The following is a 20,905-nucleotide window of genomic DNA, read 5'->3' as shown; positions in this document are numbered from 1 at the left end:
TATTTTAACTTAGTTCATTCAACTGACGAACTTTTAAACGTTTATTTGAAATGATTGTGCCACTGGTGGATTTAAAATAATTATTTCTGTCGTAACAACGTAACTCGACATCTGTGAGAGATTATCCTTAATCCTTTTGAAATAGAAATCCTCCTCTTTTCCATATATTACTTTTAGAACTTCATCATTATGGATTTATTGTATTGAAAGGTTTCAGTGCAAGTGCAGGCTGCCTCCCAGAAAGCTGTTCTGCCTAGCAACAAGACCAGCAGGTTTATGTCAAAGTGTTTATTGGTTCATTGCCAGCAAGGGCAGCATTGTTGCACAGGTCCTTTTCAGATGAGATAACAATAAAAAATACATTTGTGAAAGATAAATAAATTAAAACATCCAATCAAACACATGAACTCAGAGAGGAGTAAAAAAAAAAAGCCCTAAAGAAAAACAAGTTATTGCCCCATAAACAAACTACACACAAGTATCTGCAGCAATGCTAAGGATGGAAATGAGAAACATGAAATCCCACCGTCAGCAATAATAAAACTTCTTCAGGCAGCAGTAAATATCATATCCTTTGCATTGGAATCAGTTTCAGATGCACCACTTGGTATTTAATAAATGCCACTTTCCTAAGCAGCTCTACATACTCAGTGGTTCCCAACTAAGCTGATTTGAGTCCATCCAGGAATGTAATATGAAGTGTCAGTTTGGCTCCTGTGTTCACAGTGAGTAAGCAAATAAATAAACAATGCTTAGTTTGACCCTCATGGAGTCCATCAGGTCCTCTCCCACCAAAAATGTTCCCTTTAAGCTGAGAAAGTGTCAATATATCTAAATAATAATAATAATAATACAAGGTGCATCTTCTTAGCTCTCCTGAGGTTATTCAGTGCAATTTCAACCACAGACTGTGCGGTAATGCTGGGCGGTAGCTGCGCACGCCGTTCTCATCCGCCTGAGGTCATTGTCTAGGTGAGGTAAAAATTACGACAGCGAATGAATGAGGGTTTGGTTTCAGTTCTGGGGGGTGGAGTAGAACGAGTGGTGCTGGTGGCTCTGGTCTGCGGGGTTGTTGGCAAACAGGAGGGGCGTAGTCTCCGATCCATTCCAGCTGGAAGTATGAAAACCAAAACGGCAGAAGCAGATAAGTTAGAGCTCACGCAAAGTGACGAGTCACAGCAGAGTAAACTAGCATTTAGGTCAGGAATCTAAACCTCCACTGTTTTCCTTCTGCCTGAAGTCATTACATCTAATATTTATCTGTTAATTGTCTAAAATGAAAACTGATCAAATGGTCTTGAAAAGGCATTTATGCTCTAATAACAACAATAAAAAGAGATTGTAAAGCTGTTGGCATTAAATTTCTGAGTGACTTCGTCTGTTCACTCCTTCATTGTGATTTCTGCTCCGTCCATTGGGGGCGCCACAGCTCAGATACCCGTTTCCCCACGTAAACATGCAAACATTTACAGTTTCCTTAAATTAATAAATAATCGTTTTTAGAGATCAAACTGCGTTTTTGTGCGGGCGAAAGGCTGAAACGCGAAAAAAACGTGTTCCTTTTCCCAGATATCCGGCGACGGATAACCAAGTTCGTGCTTCTAAAGTGAGCAAACTCCATTTAATCAAGAAAGAAAAAGCTTCAACTATCGGTATCACCTTTGGTTCTGAGCGGGGCTGCGAGCCCACGGCGCCGGTATTTCATCGTCGCTGCCTTCTGGGTCATCGAAGAAGTACGGACGGGGAAGAACCCTGTTGTTGATGTCCAAACTGCTGGTCTGTGGAGAAAAGGACGTGTGAGGACTGGGAACAAGGGAAACGGATGAGACTGTGGGTATGGAGAGTGGAGCTCAACCTCCTGAGTGGGCCGGTGGACTCTGAAGAAGAGGATGAGGAGGCTGGTAGGGAGCAGCTCCCAGATGAAGAGGATGGCACCGAACGCCAGGTAGCCTCTGTCGCCGAGTTCACTCTGCAGGTCAGCCTGGAAATACAGGTTGTTGGGGTTTTTTTTAAACAACTTGTCCAACAGTTTGATGACTCGGAGGTGAAAATGCTCCATCGGGAAGCAGGACCCCACCTGGTCGGAGACGTTGTACCAGTCGTAGTCGAAGGACTCCACCTTGTAGCTCTGGGACAGGAAGAGGACAGTCAGGTTGTAGCAGGCCCGGCTGAGGAACAGCAAGATGACCGCGGCTCCCAGAGCCGCAGTGCGGCACACCGTGGTTCCCTGGTGACAGGAAACGCATCACTCACCGCTCCCGTTAAGACACACACACAGAAAAACAGAAAGCCGATGGTGGGAAGGATGGCAAAAAGAAAGGATGGACAAACGAGAGGTAGAAGAAAGGAAGGAAAGAATGAATGAATGTTTGGATGAATCAAAGGAAGGAAATAAAGAAGGAAGGATGTGTTAAAAGATGTATAGAAGGAGGGAGGAAAGGAAGTGATGAAGCAAAAATGGATGAATAGCTGGATGAATAAAACAAGGATGGAAAAACTGATGGGTGGACGACTGAAAGAATGCTTAGATGGTTGAATGGACACATGGATGGACGGACAGATGGACGGACAGACGGGTGTCTGCACCTTGCTCATGAGGTATGGGCTGAAGGAGCGCGGCTGCCTGGTGAGCAGCAGCAGCGTGGCGGCCAGCAGCACGGCCTCCACGATGAACAGCAGGTCGTTAACGATCACTCTGACCAACACCAGCTTCCAGGTGCGCTTGCCCTTCTCTCCGCTGCTGCCTCGCTCCCCCAGAGCGGCGCACGTCACATTGACGCAAAGGAAGATCACACTGATGGCTGCGTAGGCGCACCGGGCCACCCATCTGACAATCACACACACACACACACAGGTTGCCAACACAGCATAACACGACCCAGTCCAGTGGAAGGTTGTTCTTACAGCTTTGTGTCTGAGGCGGCGCTGATCTTCAGGAAAACCTGCGGAGCGGCAACACAACACAAACCTTTCAACAAAACCGAAGCCACGCCGTTTCCCCACGATGCTCCGGCCCAAACTGACCTGGGTGAAATAGAGGTTGATGAGGCTGAAGGTGAAGAACTGCAGACACACAGGGGAGCAGTAGAGCAGCCAGAAGGCGGCGGCGGGCAGGTGGTTGGCCTGGGCCGTGTTGTGGAAGTAGAAGGAGAAGAGCGTGGTGCGCAGGCCGGCCCAGAGCAGGCACAGGAACAGGAACAGGCTCTGGTAGCTCCAGCGCTTGTGCTTGTAGACGAACAGCAGCCACAGCTGCACGTACACCACCAGGAACAGGCCGCCGTACAGGGCGGTGTAGAGGGCGGTGAAGCCCAGCTGGACGGACGGGGCCACGGCCGGACGCAGCGGCGTCGGGGGCGACAAGGAGGAGAAGGAGGAGTTTGGAGGAGGGGAAGCGGCGGTGACCGGAGCCTCCATTGGAGCGGCGGAGGGATCACTGAGCGGCCATCGTCAACGCGGGACTTCTGGAGCCTTCACACCGAGGATCTGGCGGAGTGGGCGACACGTCCACATGGGGGCGGGGGGTCAGCAGATGACCCAGAAAACAAATGGGACGCTACGGAGCGCATATGGTGACATGGACGAGAAACAAAACCTGTCGCCACGACTTGGAATGAAGTTGCTCAACAAGTTAAGTCACGACCACAATTTTTTTTTCCCTCCGATGTCAGCAAACGGGCTCTTTCATCCAACCAGGGATGCAGCTGTCCAATGAGCGATGGGTCATCGCTTATTCCGTCAATTAGTCTGACGATTAATCGACTTATTGCATAAAAAAATTTGGCAGATTTTGCAGTTTTTTCCATTGAACCACTTAAAAAGTTTTTTTATACAATAATAGAAATACCTTCAATATGCTAATAAAGAAAAAAAAATTTTTTTAATCTTAAATGTAAAAATGTGAATATTTTTTGTACAGTTTTTGGCTTAATTGTGGCTCTGAATGTGTGGTTCTTTCACCAAACGTTAGCTAAATCAGTCGACGATTATCTCAGCAATCGATTAATTACGATTAATCGTGTCGCCCCGCATTCGACAATGACGTCTCGCCACACCTATACACACATATGTATTGTTTTCTTTTTATTTATTTGTATGTTTTGTTTGTTGACTGCCACTCCCACCTGAGTTGTGGATGTCAAGAGTTGCCATGGAGCCCATGGACTTGATTAATCCCTCCAGGTGGACGGCCGCGTTTCCTGCAATTGTGCAGGGCAGGATCTCTCTCTTCCCCCACCCCTCTCTCTCACTCACAAAGCACACAAACAAAATCTAAGAGCTGGAGAAAATGATAAGGGAAGAAAGAGAGGTTGCGCGTTTACAGGAAAATCTCCAGGAGACAGAAGGAATGAGGAGCATGCAGAAGCAAGTCAGCGCCGTGAAAAACAATCTGAAATCGTCTTGTTTTTGTTGTTTGTTTTTTTTGTTGTTGCTCCCAATACAAATTGTGATGTTTGTCTGTGAGACATAAACGACGCCGACAGCATGATCGGTGGCAAAGATCAGAGTATAAGAGGTATGAGAAAATGAAATGAAATACGTCTGCTTTAAATGCAGTCATTAATCAGCAGGTGTACTTCTAAAGAGTTTTGTCTTTTGGTCACATTTCCGTGACGGTCTGAGTCATTATAAACACACATTTACTGTATGGCTGCATGCAGCCGGTGAGGAGACTCACTGCTTCACTAATCGCACAACAACATCAACGCAGCAGACGCGGATTCTTTCAGTTTGCACCGAATTTATTATGCAACGCTTTCATAAAACCCGAGTTTGACGATGTCAAAGTTTAATTTAGTCACACATTCAACAGGTGAGACGCCGCTCGGTGAACTGCTGCAACCTTTGACCCGACAGGACTGACTTTACTTTGGTTTTTGTGACATAAACAACCCCGACGCTGCGTTCAAGGTGCTGGACCTCAACCGAAGCTAACCGCAAACACCTACGTTACGTCTCTCTCTTCCGCCTGCCAGTCGCGGCTCGCTGAATCCCGTTAAAAAATAAATAAATACAAACAAACAAATAATAACAATAATAATAATAATACGAATTTCACCCGTAGACATAGAATCGACGACAACAACAGACCTTTTCGCCTCAGGTGAACATGGAGCTGAAGGTACGAGCAGCCGACCGAAGACGGTAAATCCCTTCCTGGCGTGTGTGACGTCTGAGAGGCGGAGCCTCTGTGACGGCGCACCGGCGCGTCCGCCATATTGGGAGTGGCGAACTCACGTTGAAGAACGAGGAGAGCTTGTTTGGAAAAGGAAAGTACGGTAAGGTTCGTTTTATCCAAAAGGAACGATTACGTTCGTCTTCGCTTTTGATAACTTTTAGGAACAAAAAGTGTGTTACATTTTAGAACCGATGCTGACGATCGCTGGGACAAAAACAGACTGTCAAAGTGAGACAGAACCACCAATGAAACTGTGAACTAGAAAATGCTCCACTAGATTTAATGTACCATAATTCAACTGCATTTAACTGAACTATTCTATTTGATCAGAAAAGAAAGTGAAATCAGGCTTATTTATTTGGCAGCATAGAGAATCCAAAGAGCTTTGAAAAGGCAAAGGATAAGACGAAAACTTTCAGAATTTAATTAAAAGAGAGTTTAATATGCCACAAACCTCAGAACACTCTAGAAAAATAGACATCAAAATACATATAGTAAAGGAAAAAAAGAAAATGTCATGACAAAAAACATATCAAATAAAATTTGATATTTAATTTAATGTTAAGGCATTTGTCTTTTCGATCGAGGACATTGTACAAAAAACAGGCAGTATATACAGAACAAACAAGGATGCTGGACAACTTAAAAAAATAGGATAAGATTTAACAATTAGAAAATAAAAGGATTTATAAATAAAAAACACACAAAGCGATTCTGAAGTGGTGTGTATTAAATCTGCATTTAAAGGTTGATAGTGATTTTATGTTAGAGATAATTGTGAGTGTGTTTCAAAGATAGGAACTGAGAATTAAATATAGGCTCATATATATATATATATAATATATATATATATATATATATATATATATATATATATATATATATATATACAGTTTGTTTTTTTTAGTTTATATGACGTTTCAGCTTTAAAATCCCACTCACAATATGGCTACGACGTTCCCAACTGACGTTCCGTGCGTCAACTACTCCTGTGTTCCAACCGCCAATCAGAGTTGACAGGAAATCGCGGTTACTTCAAGTTGTTGTTTATGTGTCTCCGTGAAGAACGACCCATTCAAATCCCACATGTCATCTTCAGACCACTACTGACTGCTGTGTTTATAAAAAAAAAAAAAAAGCGCGACAGGTTCTCTTAATAACGTTACGCCTGAAGGCCGCCGCTCTGGGACTCGTTTCGCCGCCGTTGGCTCCTTTCTCGTTACTGTTGACTTTCCGCTCCAACCGTTAACGCGCCTTCGTACCACAAATCTGCTCGCGACATTGTTCAAAACCGCTCCAGGATGCCGATGGTGCTACGGTCCAGACGGTCGAATCGGGTCGAGTTAGAGCCGACGCCGAGGCGGAGGTCGACACGCCCGTATCTGAATCGGCGTTATGAGGTGGGTACTTTTATTACTCAGTCTTTCCGCCTCCTCTTCCTCCGCTGCTGCTGCTGCTGCTGCTTGCTGAGAACTACAAAAAAGGAGGACGGCCACGTAGCTCGCTCGTTAGCGTCAACGGCAGCAGCAGCAGCGACGTTTATGGCAAACTATTTTGTCTTTTCTGTCTTTAAAGCGGTTATGTTTGTACCACTAGTGCCAGTTGCTTTAATTCTCCCGTCAGAACTACTTGCCGTTTTCGTTTTAGTTTATTTAAAGCAGTTAGCTTAAGTTAACTGTGCGGAGCTAACCTTAACTGCACCTTTAAGGGGGGAACCCCCCTTCCCCTCCCGTACTACGGCCTCAAACTTTATACTCTATAACCCGTACACTACAGCGTTATGGTAAGTTATTTCGGAATTTAATAAGTAATTTTCGCCCCCTCGCCCCTCCTCCCCCAACCCTCAATATTACTAACTTCTATTGCTGCCGTAGCTTTAAACACAGCCAGCAGCAGTCTATCAGTGTCCCCCCTCCCTGCGGACTGCACGTACGGCATGTTTGGTGTCGGTCGGAAGTGCTGCACCCCATTAGCTGATTATTACCAATCCGTTTAGGAGGCTGATGAGTCAGAGCCTGAGGCCACCCCGAGCCAAGTGATGGAGAGACAAGCGGCCGAGCTGGAGGAGGAAGCTGCCGAGGATACGGACCATCGGGTAAGAGGTCCATCACTGAGGAATGAAACCATTTGTCCTCTGTAACGTGGCCCGTTACGACAAAACGGAGCAGTGTCTGCCGTGGCTCCCCTGCAGGAGAGACTGGTTATTAACGGGAAGTGTCTTTATCTGTAACCCAGTTAAAGATTAAACTGTGTTTTGTTTTTTTTTTTTTTTTTTTTTCTAGGAAGTAATGTTTCATTAGACCACAATGTTCTTACAGGGCCGGTTGTGAAATAATATAGTAATAAAACCCATTAAGAGACTGCAACAATATTAATAAAATTGAATAATATTGAATTAACTGATTAATCCACCCAGGATTCATTGGTATTAATATTACAGTTATTATTATTTTTAATTTTTTTTAGATTGGTGGCGGCAATTAAAAATTATTTCCAAAAATATGTCGAGATATTTCCGCTTATGTATGACTGTTAAACAGTTAATGTGACTTTTTGTTGCTTCTCACGTCAGTCACAGACTATAATTCCACCTCAACTACGTTTGAGGCAGCAGTGGAGTAGAAGTGAGAAATACCGCCCCCTGCAGGTGGGAGTTTGTCCGATTTTAACAAGTTTTGCGGAAAATTTGTAATAAACTTGCAATCCCGCATTAGCGCAAGAATATATATATATATTTTTTTTTGAATAAATTTTTACCAAAAAATGGACGGACTGATTTATGTAATTTGGTAGTATACAGATAAAATGTGCTTTGATTTGATTGATAAAATAATATTTGAGCAAATTATCTTGAAGGTCTCTCTGGAGTCTAGAGGGCCACATAAAAAGCAACGGTGGGCCAGATTTGGCCCCTGGGCCTTGAGTTTGACACATGTGCAGTTGACTATTTAAATGTTTGGGTTTTTGTAAAACATGTGCTGCATCGCTGTGCTGGGGCATGGAGGTAGCCCAGCTAAGCCCAAACGCACGCACGCACACACACACACATAAATACAATATATTGCTTTGTGTCTCCTTAATCTGTCTGAGTTTAAATTTTTCAAACAAATGATCGAAATGAACTTGTCACTGATACTTTATTTTCTTCAATACTTAAGCTAGTAGAAGCAGAACTGCATTGTGTGATTAACATTGGCTCCTTTCTCCCTTTTGATTCATGAAGGCCGACTCTTTGTTGAGGAAGCTCAGTGTTTGCTCTGCTTTGTTTTGCTTCCTGTCAGATCTCAGCAGGTCAGACTCTCACCTGCTGGATGACTTCAGCGGGGAGGGATTTACCAGCTCTGAACCAGAGGAAGGTTAACTCTAAACACACTTTTACTGCAGCAGAAAATGTAGACGTTGTTTGCCATGAATGGAGTAAGCTCAAAGTTAGCGATGGGTGGCCGATTTTCGGATTTGGTTGCTTCCACTTAGAGCTGCTAACCTGTCTATTTAAAACACGCAGTGCTGAAATTTGTCCTGTTTATTTGGTTTGTTTTTGTACCCAAGCATTTGTAATGCAGTGCTGCTTCAGGTATTGTTCTTTTGTCATGTCTTTGAAAGAGAGACTCCATAAAAGGGGTTTTTGATGTCATTGTTGAATCTGATTGGAGGGCCACAGTTTAACATCTGATTGTTTTAAAGGTAAACATAAAACAGAAAGTGCTGCATTAATAGTAGCGTTATCTAGTAGTATGGATGGATGAGGATATTACATTTTGGCCCAAAGTGTGGTTAATTGAACATGAATCATGTTAGTTTGTATGCTGAAAAATGAACTTCCTTTATCAACAGATTCTTGTTGAACTATTGTCGCTCCACTAGAACATATTAAGAATTCATTATTTAGTTCTGGTAAAAGCATTCGCTTGTAATCCTCTCATTATAACCTTGAAGCAAACAAAGTAGTGTTTGAAAGTAGTTGAGCAAAATTACACAATTGCTTTTTTTTCTCCTTTTTTCAGAAAAGCATCAAGCTTTTCTACAATTTCAAAGTTACGCAAAGCGCGAAAGCAAAATCTTTTCTTATCGCATTAATTTCTTGAACAGTTTATCGTCCAGTAAAATTTGTTATTGTGACTTGCCTATATATACTATTGTTTCTTTCTTACTGTTTAATGTTTAGCATTTACAGGGGGGGGGAAAAAAAAACGCCTGTTTTAATTTTTTTTTTTTAGACGATTTATATTCCGCTCAAAGAGAAGTTTCCAGCCATTGCTCCAGCAAGAGTAAAGATGTAAATGCAGCTCTGAAATATCTTGAAATATGACCTCACACTGCCGATGCCCTGAAGGAACAGTGTGTTTTGGTTGCCATGGAGCCTGCTGCATATTTATGAAATGTTAACTGCAGAAGCAGAGCAGGTGGGGCTCTGAGTCTGTAAAGAACTTTGAATGAATTGATCCTGTAGTCATGGCGGTGTCATGTGAGCAAACAAACACTGTTTGGCTGCGGTGGGCCAGTTCATGCCTCTAATTTGAATGGGTGTGTGCTAGTCATTTCGGTGCTACAGGAAGATAGAACACTGAGCCAAACTTGGCGCAGCTGCTGTGGACGATGTTACATAGTTCTTAGTGTCTTACCATGGTGATATTCAAAGTCAAAGCTTTGCAGTCAAACGATGCATCTGTCTTTCTCAGGAACTGAAGGGTTGCCGGGTTGTTTTGGATCCACTCCACATAGATGAAAGGACCCAGAGAAAAGAAATCGACGAGAAAGAAGATATGAACCGAAAAGGTGGGAAACCAGTCTCCCGAATCCCCACTTACCAGAAGCGACCGGGCAGCGGAGGTCAGGCTGCTGAGCGACCGGGCAGCGGAAGTCCTCAGAGAATGGCCGGCGAGCGACCGGGGAGCAGAAGTCCTCAGCAAATGGGCAGCGGAAGTCAGGCCACTGAGCGAATGCGCGGCAGAAGTCAGGCCGCTGAGCGAATGGCCGGCGGAAGTCAGGCAGCCGAGCGAATGGCAGGCGGAATTCAGGCCGCCGAGCGAATGGCCGGCGGAAGTCAGGCCGCCGAGAAAATGGCCGGCGGAAGTCAGGCCGCCAAGCGAATGGCCGGTGGAAGTCAGGCCGCCGAGCGAATGGCCGGTGAAAGTCTGGCTGCCGAGCGAATGGCCGGTGGAAGTCTGGCTGCCGGGCGAATGGCCGGTGAAAGTCTGGCTGCCGAGCGAATGGGTGGAAGTCAGGCTGCCGAGCGAATGGCCGGTGGAAGTCAGGCTGCCGAGCGAATGGCCGGTGAAAGTCAGGCTGCCGAGCGAATGCCCGGTGAAAGTCAGGCCGCCGAGCGAATGGCCGGTGAAAGTCAGGCCGCCGAACGAATGGCCGGTGGAAGTCAGGCTGCCGAACGAATGGCCGGTGGAAGTCAGGCTGCCGAGCGAATGGCCGGTGAAAGTCTGGCTGCCGAGCGAATGGCCGGTGGAAGTCTGGCTGCTGGGCGAATGGCCGGTGAAAGTCTGGCTGCCGAGCGAATGGCCGGTGGAAGTCAGGCTGCCGAGCGAATGGCCGGTGGAAGTCAGGCTGCCGAGCGAATGGCCGGTGAAAGTCAGGCTGCCGAGCGAATGCCCGGTGAAAGTCAGGCCGCCGAGCGAATGGCCGGTGAAAGTCAGGCCGCCGAACGAATGGCCGGTGGAAGTCAGGCTGCCGAACGAATGGCCGGTGGAAGTCAGGCTGCCGAACGAATGGCCGGTGGAAGTCGGGCTGCCGAGCAAATGGCCGGTGAAAGTCAGGCCACCGAACGAATGGCCGGTGGAAGTCAGGCCGCCGATCCTCCCTCTCCCAGAAAAGACGGCCCCATTCACGTAGTGAAACCTTTTGTCAGAGCCGGAAGTGCGAGCATGGAAACATTAAAGTCCAAACTCCCCGAGGTCGGAGAATCAGCGTTGCCTCCTCCGTCCGTCCATGTACCCAGCTTTGTCACGCCCTCAATGTCCGGCAAGGTGGAACAAGCTGCCACAGCGGATCACACCTCTTCCATTGCCGCCCCGAAAACCAAGAGTATCTCAGAGTTTACTCAGGGTGCCATGATCGCCAGCCCCAGACCTCCTCTCAGGCCAGAGCAAGACATGAACAAACGCTCCAAAACTAAAGTCGGTATCACACCAGAAGGACTTCTAAGTTCCATCCTGCAGGAAAGTGTCCTCAGCCTGAAGCCAGACGAAAAACACCCAGGGATGACCCTCTCCGCCTGTGGAGACACCGAGAAATCTGAAGAGAAGGCTGATGTTGCTGTGGTCGAGCAGACGGAGTGTATTATGGAAGAAGAACCGCCTTGGGAGCCGGTGAAAGCAACTGAATCCCGGAGCAGCCGATCGTCTTCGAACGCCGACCTAGCAACCGAAAGATCCAAAGGCAACGAGTCAGAGGATATCGAGGAGCATCAGGAACCGCTCGAAAGCCAAACAAAGCTTCCAGATTGTGAAGTAGAAGAACCCTGTATGGACGACTCTGCCTCTTATGTGGAACCAAAAAAAGCAGCTAGTGGGAAGACCACCCAGTCCACGAAGGTGAGTTTCACTTTTCTTCATATAGACTCGTGGGATGCAACAAATGGAGCTTTTAAAGCAGCGAGAGCATCTTATATTAGTGTCTAGGTTTACAGAGACAGTCTCCGTGCCTCAATACACAACCTTACCTTAACACTACGATTTCCAAATCCAGTATCTTCCATGACAAGAAAAATGCAGAAATCTACTGTACTCTGTTGAGTCTTTCTTGCTCTCTCAAGATGTGTAAAAAAAAACAACAACAATTTAATCAGTGTATTCAACTGTAAGATTTTCTTTACTTGGCAACAACTTCCACAATGGACAACGTTGCCATCACTTGCATTTACAGATTGGGAAAATATCACATTTTTAGAATTTTGGACCTGTAGATCAGATTTAAGTCTGTCTGTCAATGTTTTCATGGCCGTGTGAACTTCTTCATTCATACTTGAAGGTATTTGACCACACCCTGTAGTCAGAGCTGTGGAATGCAGGACGGTTGCACGCCGTGTCGGGTTCGAGTCATGTGCGTCTCTGTTTTTGTTTTGACAGAGGTCAATGTGCGCCGCTGTTTCTCTCTTTCTTTTGCTGCTGGTGGGAGGGCTCGGCCTGCACGTCTGGCTCTATGGGCTTCCCACGTCCGTGGCTCAGCTAGCGACGCAGCTGGAGCTGCACCGGCTGGAGGGCATCGGCCTGGTGCCGGAGCACTGTGGCTCAGACTGCCGGTAAGTATCGTCAGAAAAGGGGTTCACCAGTCAGAGGTTTGGTTTCTCCCAGCGATATGACGTGAACGATGTCCCAGAATGTCCCTCTGTGCTGTGCAGAGTACAGCTGGTGGAGAGCATCCCCGTCGGCCTGTACCCGTCCTCCTTGTCGCCCGGGCCGAGCATCGCAGACAGCTGGCTCCGTCTGCTGAACGAGGCCAAGAGCTCGGTGAACATCGCTGCGTTTTACTTTACGCTGCGGGACAGCGACGTCCAATCAGCCAACCCCTCAGACTTCCAGGTGAGTATTGACCCTTTGCAACCATGTAACTTAATCCTGCGCGGCAACATGGTGGATGTTGTGTTTTTGTCTCAAATTATGTTAAAAGTTACAAACATTTGGTGACGCCTGAGCAGGCATCATAGGTGCAAAGACGGGACAATTCAATGTGTAGACAATAAGCCTAGCTTAATCCATCTTAGCTGTTAATGGTGTTTCAAAAACCCTGTTTAAAATAAACACATGGCACTTAGCCTGGTGGGGGAAAGGGGCCAAGTGAAGCCTGGCAGCCCGCCAGGCTTTTAATACATTCTGAATGTGTTGAGACTTTTATTTCGCAGTGACGTTGCACTGCAATAAATCACGTGCAAAGGAAACCCTGAAGGGTTTCTTATTGTTTCTACACTGTGCAGGGGAGAAAAGTCTTCGAGCAGCTCAAAAAACTTGAATCCAGAGGCGTGAAACTCCAGATTGCTGTCAACGCCCCTCAAACCTCAACGCAGGACACAGCAGAACTGAGCGCAGCAGGTAGGAACCCCAATCACGTTCCGGCTACAGCGCCAAGTTGCCGTTTCAGAGCTGTGTTCCTAATAACGGTCCGCCACGTTGTTTCCCGAAGGTGCACAGGTCAGAGAGGTGAATCTGAGTGCCGTGACCGGAGGCATAGTTCACACCAAGCTCTGGATCGTGGACCAGAAGCATTTCTACCTGGGTAGCGCTAACATGGACTGGCGCTCTCTCAGTCAGGTACAGCAGCAGGAGAAATGTGTTTTATAGCCTTTTCAAAAGAATTTAACCTAATGTATGGAAGTTTCTCATCCTTTGGTTGAAATGTGATTCAATGGGCTGATCATTCAGCTGATTCATTTTGAGAGAAAAAGCCTTGCATAAGTATCCATACCCCTTTAACTCTGCAATAAAAATGCAGGCCGCACTTTTATGTTCAAGACATACAGAAAATAACTTATTTTCTTCCACTTTTGAAGGATGTGCTGTTATATATGGAAGCCCATTTCTGCCAAAAAAGAAAAAAAAAATAGAAGTCCAAGAGAAAGTCATAATTTCAAGTTTTACAACCCTAATTATGAAAATAAGTCATATTATTGAATATTAATATAAAAATTACAAGAGTAAAAGTCACAATATCAAGTGTTATTGTCGTAATTACAATGAGTCATTTATGTCAGTAAAGGTCATAATAAAAGTAAATCAATTATTTGATTGACAGTCGTCCTAGAATTATTAGAATAAACCATAATTACAAGCTTTAAAGTCATAAGAAAAGTTATAGTTTTGAGTTTTAGAATTACAAGAGTAAAAGTCATAATTGAGATAGAAAGGCAAAAGTCATAATTTCAATTTTCAAAGTCGTAGTTATGATATATAAAATCATAAGTGATATTCAAAGTCACACTGTCTCTCTAAGGAAACTCATCTCTGTGAAAACCCATATATCACAATCGTAAAATTATGACTGGGAAAGGGGAAATTATGTCTTGGTATCTCAAAATTATGACTTTAAAACTCCAAAAATGAGCTTCCAAAAACAAAAAAGAAAAAGTCTGGTTGCAACAGGACAAAACGCGGGGAAAGTTTAAAATGTATGAAAACCTCGGCTTGTCTGACAGCGATTATCGATGGCAGGTTTAGTTTCATTTCAGCATGTTGTGTAAAGCTTAGACTGTTATCTGCTAAAGTTATTTTCAATAAGACTCAACTCCACTGCGTTGCTTTAAGAAAATAGACACAATCGATCCAGATTTTCCTTCCTCCTCTCTCTGTGACCTTTGCCCTGTTCAATAGTAATACGCGCTGCTGTAGAATGACGTGTCAAAGAGTTTGTGATCTTCATATTGCACACAATGAGAACAAATAATAACTTCCTGAAAGTTAAAGAAAAGACCTTAATGAGTTTGCAATGTATTGTGCATATTTTTCCTTTCTTCAGGTGATTCTCCATAAATCCATATCTAACTGTGTGTGTGTGTGTGTGTGTGTGTATGTGTATGTGTGTGTGTGTGTGTGTGTGTGTGTGTGTGTGTGTGTGTGTGTGTGTGCGTGTGTGTGTGTGTGCGTGTGGCAGGTGAAGGAGGTGGGCCTGTCAGTGGAGGACTGCAGCTGCCTGGCTCAGGATGCCTTTCGGCTCTTTGGGGTGTACTGGGCCATCGGGGGGGCCCAGAGCGGCTCCCTCCCTCCGTTCTGGCCCGCCCGTCTGTCCGCTCTGTCCAGCGCCGACAACCCTCTGGACCTGAAGTTTAACGGAGTCCCTGCTCAGGTCTACCTGTCTGTGAGTCCACCGCTCGTCTCGTTTCTCATTAGCTTTAATGTTCACGGAAGCCCAAACCTTTGTTTGTTTTTGTTTGTTTGATTTTGTTTGTTTGTTTTTTCCCTCGTCTCCTCTGGCAGAGCGCGCCACCGCCCATCTCTGCCAGAGGGCGCTCCGATGATCTGTCCACCATCCTGTCTGTCATCGACGACGCCCAGAGGTTCATCCACATATCGGTCATGGACTACCTCCCTCTGTCTCAGTACACAGAGCCAGTACAGTACGTCCAACCAGTTGATTAAACACATAAAACTTTGCTTTCCTTCTTTCTTTTTTTTTTTTCAAACTTTCTTTGTGTCTCAATCCTGCAGGTTCTGGCCCGCCATCGACTCCAGGCTGCGCGCCGCAGCGTGCACCAGAGGGGTGCAGGTCAGACTGATGGTCAGCTGCTGGGAGCACTCGCCGGCCTCCATGTTCATCTTCCTGCAGTCCCTGCTGGTGCTCAGCAGGGCTCCGCTCCAATGCAACGTTGATGTGGTGAGATCATCGTCGGCTTTGCAGCCAAAACCAGAACAAGTGCTGATGATGAGGAGGATGATGAACACAAAAGTGACTGCAATCTTGCTTCTGATTGCAGAAAATCTTTACGGTGCCGTCAACAGAGGAGCAGATGAAGATCCCCTTCGCACGTGTCAATCACGCCAAATACATGGTGACAGACAGAGTGCTCTATATAGGTATGCTGCACAGAATTATGACTGAAAAGTGTTGCACATTTCTATTCTGCAGGGAAGCAAAGCATTAAGCTTTGGCGATACTTCATCCGAAGCCAAAGACACACCAATTGTTAGGTGGTTTCAGGTCGTTCATACCTTTCGTAGGACTGAAACTCCCGGTTCTGTGTCCTACGATGGAGCTTTAGGGCCATTGTTAATAGGAAAATAAGAAGAGAACAGAGAAACCAAGGAAACTTCAGTCTGAAAACCGGAGCATTTTCAAAAGTTGCATATTTCTGACGTTTAAAACTCCATATTTCCCAAATTGGAACATTTTCAACTCTTGAATCTCAGAATATTCTGAGTTTTTTTCTAGAAAACGTTCCACTTTTCAAACTCTGAAGTTCCCTTGGTTTTTCTTGAAAACCGACCAAAGGTTTTTGTGCCTCATATTAGCACAAAAACTTTTTCTCAAAAAACTGGAGTTTTTCCAAAATTTGCGCTTTTCTATCGTCTTTTCTGCCAGCAGTAACATCGGGTTGCTACTGATCACAGGACTCCAGAGGTAAAAAGTGTTTCTATTGCAGAGTTGTGAAATATGCCACACACACACACACAAAAAAAACTCATCTTAGCACAACAACTTTTCAAAGATGTTTTGGGCTTTTTTTTTTTTAATAATTCCAATTTGCACAATTTATACGGCCAACAGAAACACTGATCCGTATTTTGAAACTTCGGATGAAGTACATCGTTGTCTGAAACCCGTTTCCGTTCTCAGGCACGTCCAACTGGTCACAGAACTACTTCACGCACACGGCCGGCGTGGGCCTGGTGGTGAACCAGACCGGCTCGGCCGTAAACCGGGGCCAGCAGACGCTGGCCAGCCAGGCGGAGCAGCTCTTCCTCCGGGACTGGGACTCCCGCTACGCCAGCCAGCTCCGAGTGGACGACCTGGACGTCTGTCCCCGCAGACGGAGCTCTGTCCACTCGTGAAGCACGGTGCCTTTCAACGCGAGAACGCCGGTGGCTCTCGCCACTTGAACTTTCCTCTAAAATATACGGATTTGGTTCGCTTCCGACCAAAGGGCTGGATTTTAACGCTGCCTCTTGTGTTTTCATTGCTACTGGCTGCCGGCCAGTTTTCTGTACATAGTTGCTATTTCTCCCGTTTCAGAACTCGTTGTTTTTGACGCTCAATTCGTCTTATGGGTTGAAGTGCAAGGGAAGCCACTCTGCACCATTAACATCTGGAGCTTTTTTGTAAATATTCTCAAAAAAAAAGAAAAAAAGAAAGCCATTATGCCAAGGTCAAACGAGCTAACGCAGGAAGACGACTTTCCAAAGAGGAGTATGTACCAAAGCATTGTTTACGCTGCATTAACTATCAACTTTATGTGTGTACCTATTGTTGTTTTGTTTTTAAAGATGCTGTACATTTTCCATTTCAAACACTTGACCCACAGAGAGAAGTCCAGACTGAATGTGCTCGACACGAGAGCCTTAAATCGGATGAGTTTTTGCCTTGAGCGAACGGCGGCCGTCTGTTTCATTGTGTTGTTCATCGCCGCGCCGTTTCCTCCATCAGAGGAGCGTTTACTATTGTAGGGCCGACATCCACTTCCTGTCATCAGCAGGCGCGCGGGTCGAGCCGTTGAAATGTCAAACAAAGGGAACCTCCCGGTCTCGCCTGGAACATTCATAGAGCAGTTTGCTGAATGTTTCCCTCAAAATAAATTCTGCCCCAACAACTTAGTCATCTTTGAACGGTTCACTGTTTTGTTTACCGTTTTTTAAACATCTTCCAATCAAAAACAAATGTTTTAACGTGGGGTTCTAGCCAGTCATTAAATGTATATTTGTGTGAAGCTTCTCCCTAAGGATTTTCTGCTCCTATCAGTTTTAGCAAATTCTGATGTAGCAAAACTGCACCAGCACTTCAACTTACCACCACCTTGTGGGTGGATAGAGGCTCTTTGCCCAAAGTCGAAATCTTTTTGCAGTTATAGACGTTTGTGACTTTTTCTTGAAATCTGGGTGTGGTGTGCTGCTTTTTGAGAAAAGATCAAACATTTGTGTAATGTAGCCGCTAGACGTCACACAGAACTATTTTACCAAGTTACACCTCTGGTCAGACATTTAGAATATTCATGGTTTCTGCACTGGTAAAAGGTTGTAAAATTGCATAATATACAACTTAAACATTTCTTTTTTAAATAAGAACCAGGGAGCGTGGCGCTGTGGTTGTACATCCGTCTACGGTTCTGTTGGCTCATCTTTTCACCCTTTCCTCTTCAATCTCCTTCCTGTTGGATTACTGTCAAAATAAAGGCCACTAGGTCCAAACAAAACAAGGACCAGGTGGACATGTCTAAATTGGAGTGTAGACTTCCTATAATCCACATACGGCCAAAAATACACACTTGGGCTTCTATACATATGTACTAAAATCATTGTTCTGATAGAAGCCTCAATCTGCCTCAGGAGAAATTATCTTCAAGAGAAATGATCTTCAAATGCTGATACTCCCTTACGTTGATGCATCGTGAATATAGTAGAGCGTGATAAAAATCACAGCAGCCAGCAGTACATCAGAGTAATATTTAATGTCTTCACAGCTTTAATGTTCTAAAACTTGAGTCCACACCATCTCAAATATATCGTAGGGAGACTGATGAGCACATTTTTAGGGACTGTGTATATCACAGGTGTCCTGCAGTTTTTAGATGTGCCACAGGTACAAAACACTGAAATGAAATCACTTGATTACCTCCTCCTTGTGTAGATCAGATCTCCACAACCATAGTGACTTATTCTATTCAGTGGTGGTGCAGCAGGGGAACATCTAAAAGTTACAGGACACTGGCCCGTTAGGACTGGAGTTTGACACCCCTGGTGTATATGAACAATGTCTTTACAACCAAAAGTCTCAAAATGAAATGCAGATGTGGAGAATCTCTCCAGGACAGTCCACTGTTGGGTCACCAAACACGTTCGACGGTGAACGCTCCCATTACGACTTTGAGCTCATCCTCCGACGTCACATCAGCATCATGATCTGGGATTTATGCATGAATAAACAACACACTTCCACTTTCCCCTTCCTTAACAACCACTGGTTTAAATGTGTGCGAACATCAACGATAAACAAAACATTCACGTCCGTTAAATCCTCTGCGCTCTCCTTCATTTATTGGCGCTCTCCCTGCTGCAGGCTGAAGAAATGCAGCACACCTTCAATCTCTGCTAATGTCTAGTCATCCATCCAGCTGTCTGCCCCCGACGGCGCGCACCACCTCTGATTCGGACAGGAGTCCAAGCCCACCTCCATCTGTGTCCAGAACTCGCGGGAAGGGGCCGAAACCTCTGTTCCTCATTCCATGGAGAGCTGCACACTGTCCGGCTGCTGCTGCTGCTCAAACTTCCTAGCTGGAGAAAAGATACATGGTTGACTCAATGGTAAAAGTTTCTAAGAACAGAAAAAATACAAATTAAAACTAAATTAATTTATCAGGGTTTCTGCAGATTTTACCAAGGCAGATTTCTCATCGTTGTGGATGAAATCTAAGACCTAAATCTCCACAGAAATATACAAACTTTGTCCATCCAACTAGCGATAAATTTGCACCATCATAGCCGTGACAGGCGCAGAAAAAAAAAAACAAGCTAGCAAAGAAGTATTAGCAGCTAGTTAGCCGTAGCCACAGTGAAGATGTCCGAGTACGACTCTTAAATATTTGAATGAAAGAAAAGACTCATGGGAAAGAAGAAAAAAAAAAATACATCAAATAGTTCTGTCAGCAAAATGAAGCCTTGTTATTACCAAATCAAATTGAATTCCATTTTTAAAAGGAATTCAAGACATTTTAAGGTCTTAATTTCAGACACATGATGATGCAAGACTTTTTAAGGCTCACCCAGAGAGTACATCTCAAGCTGCTGCCGCAGCCGCACCTTCTGCAGGCTGTCGTAGAAGTTAGGCTCCGGGCTGCTGCCGGCGGTGGGAGGCAGCGCGAAGATCCGCATGATCTTCCTCTTGTTTCTAGTCGGGATCACAACAGGTTTACATAAGCAGCATCATGACAACAACAAAAATTCCTTCATAGCGTTTTAAAGACACCAAAGCTTTGGCTCCACGCACCACAAATTACATTTACAAGTTTGGTTATAAATTGCCTCCAAACAAAAATTTAGCAATTTCTTTTTTTTTTTCTTCACATTGACAGCTATTATATTGTGCATCATAAGGTCTACTGTTTAAAGGGGCAGTATTATGTATTTTCAAGGCACGTAGTGGCATTTTATAGCACAATCAGGTAACTATGTTACCTTCAGTTTGTTTGTTTTTTTTAAATACTGTATCAAACATGATTTAAAAGAAATTTGACTTTGCAAATTCCCGTCTTGAAATTGGGCCTGTCTCTTTAAGAAGCTTCTGGTCTTTCCGAAACTCCGCCTTCAGGAAGTCGTCACCAATATCACAATGTTGCTCCTTTAAAGGTCTTTAACATTTTTATCAGCATTTCAATGAGAAGTAGCTCAAACAGAGCCTACTTTTACATAGCACTGCCCCTTTTACGTCATTAAATATTTAAGAAAATATATCAATATTGAATGCTATTCTTGTGTAAATAACTAAAAACAAAAATAAACACACCAATATCAGGTAAATGTATTATGTCGTACTCTACTGTTAAACACATTGACATACGTCATCAGTATACTACAAATATTTGGAGAGCTAACTCACTAAAGTATAATCGAAGTTTTTACATAGATTTTATGCACATGAAGGAAAATGGGATCAGCGCGGAGTGATACACAGAAGTGGGTCCATGAACAGAAAGAGGCGCTTACTTTCTGGCGTAGATGAGCAGGCCGAAGCTGACCAGGATGACCAGCAGGTAGACGTTTGTGGCCTCGTTCCAGGCTTCGTGCACCGAGTAGTCTATGGAGTCCGGCTGGTTCCCCAGAAGCCCGTGAGCTCCCATCGGAAACGCGACGACAGCTCCGACTGCAGAGGAGTGGAAACGACTGGACACGAACACCGACAAAACACAGCTGGGGGTAAACGAGCACTGCGCCACTTCCGCATCGACACCCGGAAACACTGCTGCCCTCTACCGTCTCCTACTGAAACTGCAGCAACGAGGTTTAATGTAAGGTTGTTTTTCCTAGAGAAAAACGCCTCCTGGGAGATTTTACCCGACATGCTTTGATAAAGACACAAGGTCCCTTC

At 44.9% G+C, this 20,905-nt stretch overlaps 3 protein-coding genes across 7 annotated transcripts; 1 reads left to right on the top strand and 2 right to left on the bottom strand.

The window, feature by feature from the left end:
* Window positions 1-273: 273 nt before the first annotated feature.
* gpr137 (G protein-coupled receptor 137) lies at window positions 274-5,180 on the bottom strand. Of its 3 annotated transcripts, none has more exons than XM_055034224.1 (8): window positions 5,089-5,180; window positions 3,025-3,483; window positions 2,905-2,942; window positions 2,587-2,827; window positions 2,078-2,227; window positions 1,856-1,981; window positions 1,660-1,778; window positions 274-1,111 (listed from the first exon to the last, which is right to left on the bottom strand). In XM_055034224.1, the coding sequence occupies exons 2-8, from the start codon at window positions 3,412-3,414 to the stop codon at window positions 1,015-1,017; spliced, it is 1,161 nt and encodes a 386-aa protein (XP_054890199.1). In that variant the 5' UTR covers window positions 3,415-3,483; window positions 5,089-5,180; the 3' UTR covers window positions 274-1,014. The 3 variants fall into 3 exon arrangements, with proteins under 3 accessions (XP_054890199.1, XP_054890202.1, XP_054890201.1); XM_055034227.1 differs by having other exon boundaries at window positions 4,122-5,157; XM_055034226.1 differs by having other exon boundaries at window positions 3,025-4,276; window positions 5,089-5,143.
* Window positions 5,181-5,223: 43 nt separating this feature from the next.
* On the top strand, window positions 5,224-17,534 carry pld7 (phospholipase D family, member 7). 3 transcript variants are annotated; one of them, XM_055034209.1, is made up of 13 exons: window positions 5,224-5,276; window positions 7,173-7,271; window positions 8,458-8,532; window positions 9,856-11,718; window positions 12,253-12,425; window positions 12,525-12,705; window positions 13,098-13,212; window positions 13,304-13,431; window positions 14,768-14,971; window positions 15,091-15,230; window positions 15,322-15,487; window positions 15,588-15,687; window positions 16,448-17,534. In XM_055034209.1, the coding sequence occupies exons 2-13, from the start codon at window positions 7,215-7,217 to the stop codon at window positions 16,660-16,662; spliced, it is 3,417 nt and encodes a 1,138-aa protein (XP_054890184.1). In that variant the 5' UTR covers window positions 5,224-5,276; window positions 7,173-7,214; the 3' UTR covers window positions 16,663-17,534. The 3 variants fall into 3 exon arrangements, with proteins under 3 accessions (XP_054890184.1, XP_054890182.1, XP_054890183.1); XM_055034207.1 differs by lacking the exon at window positions 5,224-5,276 and adding an exon at window positions 6,186-6,576; XM_055034208.1 differs by lacking the exons at window positions 5,224-5,276; window positions 8,458-8,532 and adding an exon at window positions 6,186-6,576.
* Window positions 17,535-18,253: 719 nt separating this feature from the next.
* Window positions 18,254-20,770, bottom strand: smim19 (small integral membrane protein 19). Its single transcript, XM_055034229.1, has 3 exons — window positions 20,524-20,770; window positions 19,584-19,708; window positions 18,254-19,095 (listed from the first exon to the last, which is right to left on the bottom strand). The coding sequence occupies exons 1-3, from the start codon at window positions 20,655-20,657 to the stop codon at window positions 19,040-19,042; spliced, it is 315 nt and encodes a 104-aa protein (XP_054890204.1). The 5' UTR covers window positions 20,658-20,770; the 3' UTR covers window positions 18,254-19,039.
* Between the last annotated feature and the right edge of the window lie 135 nt (window positions 20,771-20,905).

The sequence above is a fragment of the Poeciliopsis prolifica genome, unplaced genomic scaffold (genome assembly GCF_027474105.1).
Source record: "Poeciliopsis prolifica strain line A6 unplaced genomic scaffold, Auburn_PproV2 SCAFFOLD009, whole genome shotgun sequence".
In the NCBI taxonomy this organism is placed as follows: domain Eukaryota; kingdom Metazoa; phylum Chordata; class Actinopteri; order Cyprinodontiformes; family Poeciliidae; genus Poeciliopsis; species Poeciliopsis prolifica.
This window is presented reverse-complemented; position numbering and strand designations above follow the sequence as displayed.